Source organism: Lipotes vexillifer, unplaced genomic scaffold (assembly GCF_000442215.2).
Source record: "Lipotes vexillifer unplaced genomic scaffold, Lipotes_vexillifer_v1.1 scaffold341, whole genome shotgun sequence".
Taxonomy (NCBI): Eukaryota; Metazoa; Chordata; class Mammalia; order Artiodactyla; family Lipotidae; genus Lipotes; species Lipotes vexillifer.
Window position 1 is genome coordinate 397,783 of NW_006797957.1, and position 9,368 is coordinate 407,150.

The 9,368-nt window shown below is 44.4% G+C and overlaps 1 protein-coding gene across 1 annotated transcript in view; it reads left to right on the forward strand.

Annotated features, from left to right (window-relative positions):
• The first annotated feature begins 376 nt into the window (after positions 1-376).
• The window catches only part of KLF7 (KLF transcription factor 7), a 109,299-nt gene continuing 100,307 nt past the window's right edge, over positions 377-9,368 (forward strand). The window contains exon 1 of the mRNA XM_007469984.1: positions 377-858. Within this exon, the coding sequence (XP_007470046.1) occupies positions 757-858 (102 nt within the window). The 5' untranslated portion in view covers positions 377-756. The remainder of the gene's footprint in view (positions 859-9,368) is intronic.

Below are 9,368 nucleotides of genomic sequence, written 5' to 3' on the forward strand. Positions count from 1 at the left end.
GTAAGGCAGCAGGGAGATTCGCATCGTGCCAATCCGCGCCCGCCGCCAGGGCCAAGCCCCGCCCCAGGCCCTGCTCCAGGCTTCCCATTGGTCCTCAGTGACTTCATGAGCCCCCTGTTTACCATACATGGTCACACGCGGCCTAATGGACGCCCTCCTCCGAGATCCCACGGCTGCGCGGAGAGCCGGGCGGAGGGAGGGAGTTTGGGGAGGGGGAAGAGCAGGAGGAGGAGAAAAGGAGGGGGGGGAGAGACTACAAACTAGCAAGGATGGGGTGGGGGTGGGGAGGGAAGGAAAGGGGGGGAGAGAAGCGATCGCGAGAAAAAAAAAATGCCACCTCCCAAAATAAAGAGCAAAGATTGCATTAGGAGCGAACAGCGCTGCAGAAATAGATGGCAGCTTCGTGTCAGTGAGTTTGCATCCCCCTTCCTGATCCACGAGCTGGAGTGATTAGAGCCCTGGAAGGGAATTGTTACTCCCGTGAAGTCCCCTTTTCCTGGCAGCCGTCTGCACTGTACACGCTGGATGCCTCTCTCCATCCACCCCACTCAGTCTCTCCTCTCTCACCTCCTCTCTCCCTCTCTTCTGCATTGATTTTTTTTTTTTTTTCCTTTTTAGTTGACTGAAACAAAACAAAACAAAAGGGCCACTGGATGTCTGCCTCCTTGGGGGGTGAGCCAGACAGACTGACAAACAAACAGACCCAACTGTGTTCGGGGGAGGGTTTCTCCTCCCGTTTTGCCCGGCAGCAGCAGCATGGACGTGTTGGCTAGTTATAGTATATTCCAGGAGCTACAACTTGTCCACGACACCGGCTACTTCTCAGCTTTGCCATCCCTGGAGGAGACCTGGCAGCAGGTGAATGATTTAAATTACTTGTGTAAATCGTGTGGTGGCGGCGGAGACGCAGGGGCTGCGTTGGTGTGGGCTTGGGGTTGAATTTTGTTTGTTCGTTTGTTTAATTCCCCCCCCCCCCATTTTGGCTGTCTGTTGTTTAAAATGTTTTCGGAAACAGTCATCTGCTTACCTCTCCACCCACCCCCTAACCCCTTAGTGTGCTTGAGCTGAGCGGCCGGTCGGAGCTGCCTGCGTTTCAGTCACCAACACACATCCTTGCGCACACGTTGTGCGGCTCACTGCCCCCCAGCAGAGACCTGCCTAACTTCTGGGGTTCGGAGGAGCCGGGTGGGAAGGTGGTTTGGGGCTTTACGAGCCATCACAGACAGGTACCGCGTCCCTACATGCACGAGCTCTACCTCCTTGGTACCTTAAATCAGGTTCATCTCTTTCAACTGGTGCTAACGACCGTCAGATGGGGGGAGGGGGTAGGAGCAAAGCGGAGTGTTTTCCTAGTAATTAGCGAGTATCAGTAAAGAATAGGAACTTGATTTTGAGATTAGAAGCTGGGCAGAAGGAAGAGGAGCCCAGTGATAAAGGATACTCAAAGATATCTCGGAAGAGGATGGGAAGATGTGTCTGTCTCATGCTGACCGTGCATTGTAGGTTTCCCCAGTGCGGTGTCTTCGGAAGGAGAACACCCTCTGTGGGTGTCCTTGCTTCTCTTTCGTTTGGTGTGCCTCTCCTCTTAGCACAACCTCCGACAAAGGGTGGTGTGTGCTTCTGTGCCTCTGACTTTGTTTTAGAGGACTAGTGAAGAAACTCCTAAGATGCTGAAGGGCACCGATGCCCAAGTTGGCTAGGCGTCCCAGTGAGGGGGAAGCGGGGCTGGTGACAAGTTCACTGGGCTTTGTGAAGTGGAATAAAGAAAGTGCTGGTTAGTGGAAAGTGCGAGATCTGCTGCGGAAACAGTGGTTTTCTCAGTAAGGATTAGGAGCTGCTGAGGGGACATTCGGCAGGAAAGATGGTGGGTGGGGATGGAGGGACACGAACATTCTTTCAGAATTCTACAGTGTGCATCATGGAACGTGCAAGAAGACAGTTCGGATTTGCACATTGGAAGTGTGAACGTGCACAATCCGTCTGGGAGAAACGTGCTTGCCCTTGGGGCGGGCGGCAAGAGGCTTGGTGTGTGGCTGCTCATGTAACTTCTCTGCTCCGTGACAGCAGCTTGTTAAGGCTAATGAACGGCTGAATTTCCTCTGCCAGGATCCAAAGCGGGATTTGCCAGTTTGAGCCTGGGATGTAACAGTTGCTGCTTTAGCGAGTGAGGTTTGGCTTGTGGTATAAGGAGCCTATCCGGTGTACCATTGTTGCTGGTTGCTGTTCTCCCCTGATTTCGAGGCTGGAGTTTCTCCAGGTACTGGCCTCTGGTGTCTGTGCTTCCACACATACATTCCTGCCCAAGGATGCTGGCAGATGTGTTTGACTTTGTCTTTCTCTAAACGCATGCACAGCTCGCATGTTTCTAGCAGAAGGCATTTCTCCAGTGCATCCTTTCCCCCATCCTTGATGACACTATCTCACCAAGGGTCTCACTAGAGCTTTTTCCTCCTTTTATTTCACATGCTAATTAAACCAAAAGGTTGCCAGAATTTCATTTTCTGAAATAGTCTTCATTTCACACTGTCAGCCCACTGGTGTTGAATCGGTTGCCTATTAACAACTGTCTAGACAGGTTAGGGAAGAGAATCTGTTGATTTAGTCAGCCTGCCCAAGGCAGCCCTTGTTTGTGACTAACTGTTAAGCAGGTTGGAGGGAAGAAAGTTGGCTTTATTTGTTACAACGTTCCCTCCTGATGAATCACCCAACTTTGTTTGGTTCAAGATTTCACAGTAGTAAAGCCTGCTTTGGGGGAAGGCCTCTCCAGAGGAAACCTGGTTTTCTAGATCTGGTTAGAGCATCCTTGAGAAAGTCTAGATCTGTAAAGAAACATCATTGGTTTGATAATTAGAGGATGTATTGGATCTTTTGTTTCCTTAGAAACCTTCTCTGCTTCCCACCCACCTCATCCTTCATCTCACCTCCTTCAGGGCATCTCTAGCTTAGTTTGTATCTGTGGGCAAAGAAATTTTCACCCCCCTATTTCTTGCCTTAATCCTCTCCTACTGCCAACTGCCCTCAGCTTAAAACTCTTTGCCAAGCTCTTTCAGAGGCATGCTTATAATCCATACTGAAACATAACTTGTGAGGACACGGTCCTAAATGAGATATCATTCCAAGGAGCTTTCTTCTGTGGACTCTGTAGGCACAAATGCTTTCTGTAAAGGTGACTGTGCCTCCCAGTTCATGCTGATGACATAACCTCCAACCTCTGTCTCTTCCTTCCTCCCTCTACCTGCCCCCTTCCTCTTGCCTCTTCTGAGTATAAAGGAGGGGAGTGTGGTTATATGCAACTGTTGGTTCTAAATCAACCATCACATGGTGAAATTTTAAGGCTCCTGTGCTCAAATCAGCTCAAGAAGGTTGCTACAAAGAACCCCAGGCAGGAGGAAGTTTCCTGATGCTCTGGGGTAATCAGATTTTAGAGGTCAAATGAGGAGCAGTTATTAGATGTACTCCTGAAAGTGAACAGTGTACCTTGAGGAGATGAGCGAAGTCCAGAGATTCCAATAGTCTGATTTGGTTCGTAAGAAACAGAGTGGCTTGGATGATAAACTCAAGACCATCTGTGCATTTGAAAATTAAGGATGGACTCTTTGGAGTTTTTATTTTAAACTCAAGTCTGGGATAATTGTTCTGCTTAATAGTCAGTGAGCTTGTCATGGCCCTCCTGTAACAGGGGTCGTCATTTTGACATTGGGTTTTTGGGCAATAATGTCTTAGCCTCATACAGCTCCAACTATGAAAACCATTGTTGGTGTAATTTTTAAATCTGGATGGACATCCTACATTAACAGCTCTCCATTCCTGGACTCTGACTGCATACTTAAGCATTTGGCCCGAGTAACATCATCCCTGCCTGTCATATAACTGTAAATTACACTGTGCTTATGTGGTCTATTATTTTATGGAATTCAGCTGACGCACAACTCTTAAGGCTACCAGCCTTAAGCTCTTTGGAAACTTGCAGGAAAATTTCCAAGAGCTGTCTGAGCAAAAGTAGGAAAAAGTCAAAGGTAGGACAGAAACTGAGAGTAGCGTATAGGGTACCACTTGATGATGGATAAAGGGGGACCCATTCATGAGTTTTGTTGCCATTAGAAATCATGATTTTTCTGGACCCACTGCTGACTTGGAAAATAAAAGAGGATTTGGTACAATACTGATGGTTATTTTTCTTTGGGAAGCTACAAAGACTTTTAGAATTTGGATATATTCTTTATACCTAGACTGCTATTTCATGAGTGCAGGTCAAGTAATGATGTTCTAAGTCTTATTTGCACTTAGCTTTGCTTCATGCCATTGAGGAGCATGGTATGTTTACTTGAAAACTCTTATGGAATTATGCTTGTTGTTAATGCTGATTCATAATTGGCAGATGGGGTCAGTTTCAGGCCTCCTTTTTGCTCAGAGAAAATTTTCCACTGCTACTGGAAACAAATAAATAAATCATAGAACATTCCTCCCTCCTCCCCCATTCCCCCATTGTTTTAAACTAATGGCATACTTGGCTACTGTAAGAACTACAGCGTCCCCATAACACTGCAATTTCATCTTGGTTTCAGGCACCCTGAAACACTTTTTACAAGGGCCTTTGGTATGAAGCATCTCTAGGGGACAACTTACAAAAATGGTTGCCTGCCAAGAACAGCCTCATGGTGCAAGAGATGGGATTTGATCTGTGAGCTACATCGCTTCTCCTATGTTGGGATCTTGCCTTTGCACTGCCTTCTACAGGCCCGAGCAGCCTGGTGCTGTCTCAGCCAGAAAGACAAAGCAAACTGTAGGGTCCCTGCATCCGCAGGTTTGCCTCTGTCCCCAATTTGCAGAAAACCTTGTCATGAATTAGAATTTCTTGGCAACAGCACCACCCAGGGAAATTTGTAGACACAAAGGAGCCTTGCTAACCACACTGAAAGGATAAAATAGCTGGCTTTTTTTTTTTTTTTTTTTTTGGATTTGTGTGCTCTTTAGTTACCATAACTCTATTTTTTTAAAAATCTGAAACACTGACTTGATAGATGAAAAAAAAATCAGAACTGCCCCTGTTCTCCAGATTTTCTTTTTTTTTTTTTTTTGTATGTGATTTGTGTGCTCTTTAGTTACCATAACTCTATTTTTTTAAAAATCTGAAACACTGACTTGATAGATGAAAAAAAAATCAGAACTGCCCCTGTTCTCCAGATTTTCTAAATAAGGATGCAGTCACTCAATAAATGTAGCTTTACAAATGAAAGCACATGTGAATGCCATCTATCACACAGTTGGCCTTTCCATGTTCTTTTAAATTTTAATTTCCATGTTCTTTTTAATAGATACATCTTTGTGTAGATTTAGGGATTCTCAAACATTATCACTCAGTCTACCTGTTTGCAGTTCGGTATTTTAAAGTGAGTGAATGTTACAACGCAGATGTTTTTACTACATCTGTCTTTAGTTGGGGGGATAAAGGAAGTGGTGACTTCTTTGTTCTCCATGAAACTCCCACCCCCACTCCCTACCCTGAGGAGGATGTGATGTTGGGGTCCAATCCATTTAAAGGGCAGAGCAGAAGATGTGACACCTCACCCTGAAATGATTTATGTATGGGTATGTCAGAGACCTTCAGCGTTCAAAATGTGCTCTTCCTCTCTCCCAGCCCATTCTAAATATAAATGCCAGTGGGGGCTATTTGCCTCTCCACTTAAACGGGAATAGTTTAGAGAAGGTCCTAATGGAGCTTTCAGTAGCCATTCTTCTCCCCTCAGAGAATTCCTGTATTTTAACTTTTTGAGTACGAGAAGGCAGTGCAGTCTTCTTTAATCACTGTGTGCTTATTTGGGAGAGAAGACAGTTTCCTCTGGCCAGTCCGAACTGGCTCATGTTGACGGGATAGCTGGCCAGATCGGGTGGCAGACACCCGCTATCTCTGCAGTTTGTCAGTAGCGTGCAAGGGGTTTTAAATCACCTTCGCTGGACTCCATGATTGGTGAATGCAGAGAACGCCTCTGTGATTCCGGTTCACTCAATCTATCAGTTAGCATGTATGTTTGGAATTGGGATTTGCTGAAAGTTTAGGACAGCTCCCCAACGTAACCTGAGCGTTGCCAGAAGGGTGAGGGGTGGAGGTTTATCTCTCTACAAATAAACCCCTTTGTTTCCCCAAATTAGCTGAGTGCTTGCTTAGCATAAACAGGTGGAAATATTTTAACCCAAATTGCCAAATCTTACCTAGTACAGTGATTAGGAAGCTCTATAAGTACTAATGGTGTTAAAGTCGGTGGAGCAAGATACAGCATCTAATCATTAATGTTACATGCAACATCCACGAGTTAAGAAACACTCCTCCCAGTTACATTGTGTGCTCATTTTAGAGCATCTGCGTGAGAAACTATCCTTACTTAGTTTAATTTAAGTGTTCCCCAAATCAAATATCGCATTACTGGAACAGGCTTTTACCTAAGATCGGTCATGATCTTGTTCCTCTCCCTCCTTGTTCCTTGGCCTTCATTTTCTGCTGCTAATTTGGAGAATCATTTCACCTGCCTTGAATCCTTTTTGTTTTCCTCACTTGGTATTTTGCTGTGACCCTGAGAACTTGGTCCTGCTAAGTGTATTGTGTCCGTTGCACTCTCCATTAGAGGAGCTTCCAGCTGCCCCATCCACCACATGCGTGACATAGAGATGGACAGCGGGGGGTCAGCAGCAGCTTTGTGATCAGTCCAGAATCAGCCTGCTTGAGGTGGGAGTGACTTCTGATTTCATAGTGATACCATTCCTGACTGAGCATTACTGGAACAGGCTTTTACCTAAGATTGGTCATGCCTCTGAGCTGGTAGAGGCAGTCAGTCACACCTTGTGGGCTTTTCTCTGTTTATATTAAAATATGGAAAATGTTTCACAGTCAGTACTTCATTCCTTTGCTCTGGTTGTGTGCAAAATACTGTTCGGGTGATGCGAATTTGAATTGGATATAGTTCTGCCCTCTATGAGCTTGACTTCAGTAGGGGAGAATGAGCATGTTCAGGATTAAGTAATACAGTATTAGAACACAATTGCCAAAAAAAAAAAGAGATTTTAAGTCCAGTATTTGAACACTGACCCATGCCTCTCTGTACTTACCCACGTTGTTACAACCTTGTTTATAAAACATACTTGAGATTTACTAAGTTTTCTTAGGCTTTTTTAGCTAATGCTGTAATGGGGCTGGTGGCCCTTTTAGGGCAGATGAGTCGACAGTGTGAATGAATACGCATGTCCATAATGGCCAGGAAACAGCATCCATGTCTGTGTCATTCGGAAATGATTATAGGTAATTAAAATAATTAATGTAGAGCCATATGCAATATCTATTTCTGAATATGGGTTTATTGACATTTCCTGAGGTCATATTGAAAGCCAGGCCCCAGGCCTTGTACCAAAGCTAGACCCAGAGAATCTTAGAATTTCAGATCCTGAAAGGGTTTTGGTTTCTTTAACTCTAAAACACTAGGCTAGGACCAAATGATTGTTGAAGCCAGATGAGGCATTGAACCTTCCAAGGTCACCCAGCTGTTGTTAACATGGATGGTGGTCCCAGGCCCAGTACTCTTTCAGATGCCCAAATCAGTTTGCTTGCTTTTCATCACACTTTCTGAATATACTTTGAGTCACTTCTCATCTTTCCTCCGCTCTCTTTCCCCCTCTCCCCTTAAAGGGAAGCAAGAAAACCCCCATTTTACTTTGAACAATACTAGTACATGGAATTTTGGAATTGTCTGGGCCCTAAACCAAGATATTGAATATCTTGGAGAAAGCTTATGTGTGTAATTTAATCTCTTTTCCATTTTTAATAATGTGTGGTAACGTGGAAAATGTACACTGTACTGAAAAAACAAAACAAAAGCCCCCAATTACAACTCCAGCCTTATGAAAAAAAGTGCTGTCACTTAAGTGATAACAAACGAAGTGAGAGTAAGAAGGGTGCATTGAGATGTATGCGGTAGGGAGTTGGATGGATGATAGAACCGGGGTTTTATGTGGAAAGCGTCAAATGTGAAGTTTTGAAATGCTTTGTCTCTGACAACTTGCCAACAAAGGGACTGCGTGAAACTGTAGCAGTTATCATGTGCCAATTCAGAAAAATCTCTTTTGAAGTGTTTTAAAATTTCTTGAGAGGGTTGGATGGGCAGTGAGGTTGTAATGTTTTACAAATTTAAACAAAAAACATTGCACATTGTGATAAGCAGTTGGGAAGAGAGTCAACTTCTGTGTGGTTTTTAAAAAGTCCTTTTGGGGTGGGAGGGTGAAGCCAAGGCTCAATTTTCACAGTGTCCCTAGTGAGGAAAGGAAACGCAGGGTGCTCTTCACTCAGTGACTTTTGGCCCTTCTCCACCCAATCTCTAGGATAGTTATGATGGTGAAAATTCTCTCTTGGAACTTGGCTCACAGATTGGTTTCACCTCTAAGATCTTAGAAACTGAAGATTTCTTCCCAAATGGAGACTTCTTTATTTCTTCAAAGCTGTAATCTACAGCTCCAGCTCCAATATTTCCCTGAGTTTCAGGCCCACATTTTTGAACTGGAAACCTGGGGCTGACACTTAAGGCTTTTGGGGTTGTCCCATGAAGACCTCAGCGGAATATGTCCCAAAGCTTGAACTCGTCAACTTCTTTCCTCCTTTTCCTGGCTTCCCTGTTTCTTTTATTGAGTTGACCTTTCTTCTGTGATCCAGGTTTGAAGGTCCAGCCATCTTTGGCTCCTCTCTTTCTCTTCACTCTGATTGGTTGAAAAATCCCATTGATTTGGTTCTTACAGTACGTCACCATGCTCTACCACTTTCTTCTTGCTCTGCCATTGCCCCAGGGCAGCCCCATCACCTCAGCTGGACTGACTTTCTGCCTCCATCACCATGCTTCAAACTGTCAATGGGGCCCTCTTTTACGTATGATGAGGCCAAATGTCTAAGAGTCACGATGTTCCAAGACTGGGTCTAGGTAGTAGTCACAAGTTTCCCCCTTTGTTACTATGTGCGGTAACCGCCATCCAAATTGAATGACTGTACTTTTTCTGCTTCTCTCTTCATTTATGTCATTTCCGTCTTCTTCCTCTTTGAGTCTCTTTGTCCAAATTCTACCCATCCTTTAACTTTCAGATGGTTGCCACATCTTCCAGGAAACTCCCTCCCTTTCCCTTGGCCAACAGTAATTGCTGCTGTATCTATACTCATGTGTAGAACTTTTTACTTCCTCATGATGCGTTTCAGTTTTGTCCTGTAGTATAGTTTTTCTTTTCTTTTTTTCCCTCATTGCCTTATTTTTCCAGTTAGGTTGCATGATTTAGAGCAGAGTCCATGCCTTGGTTATAATTTTAATAATAAACTTTTTTTTTTTTTTTTTTTTTTTTTTTTG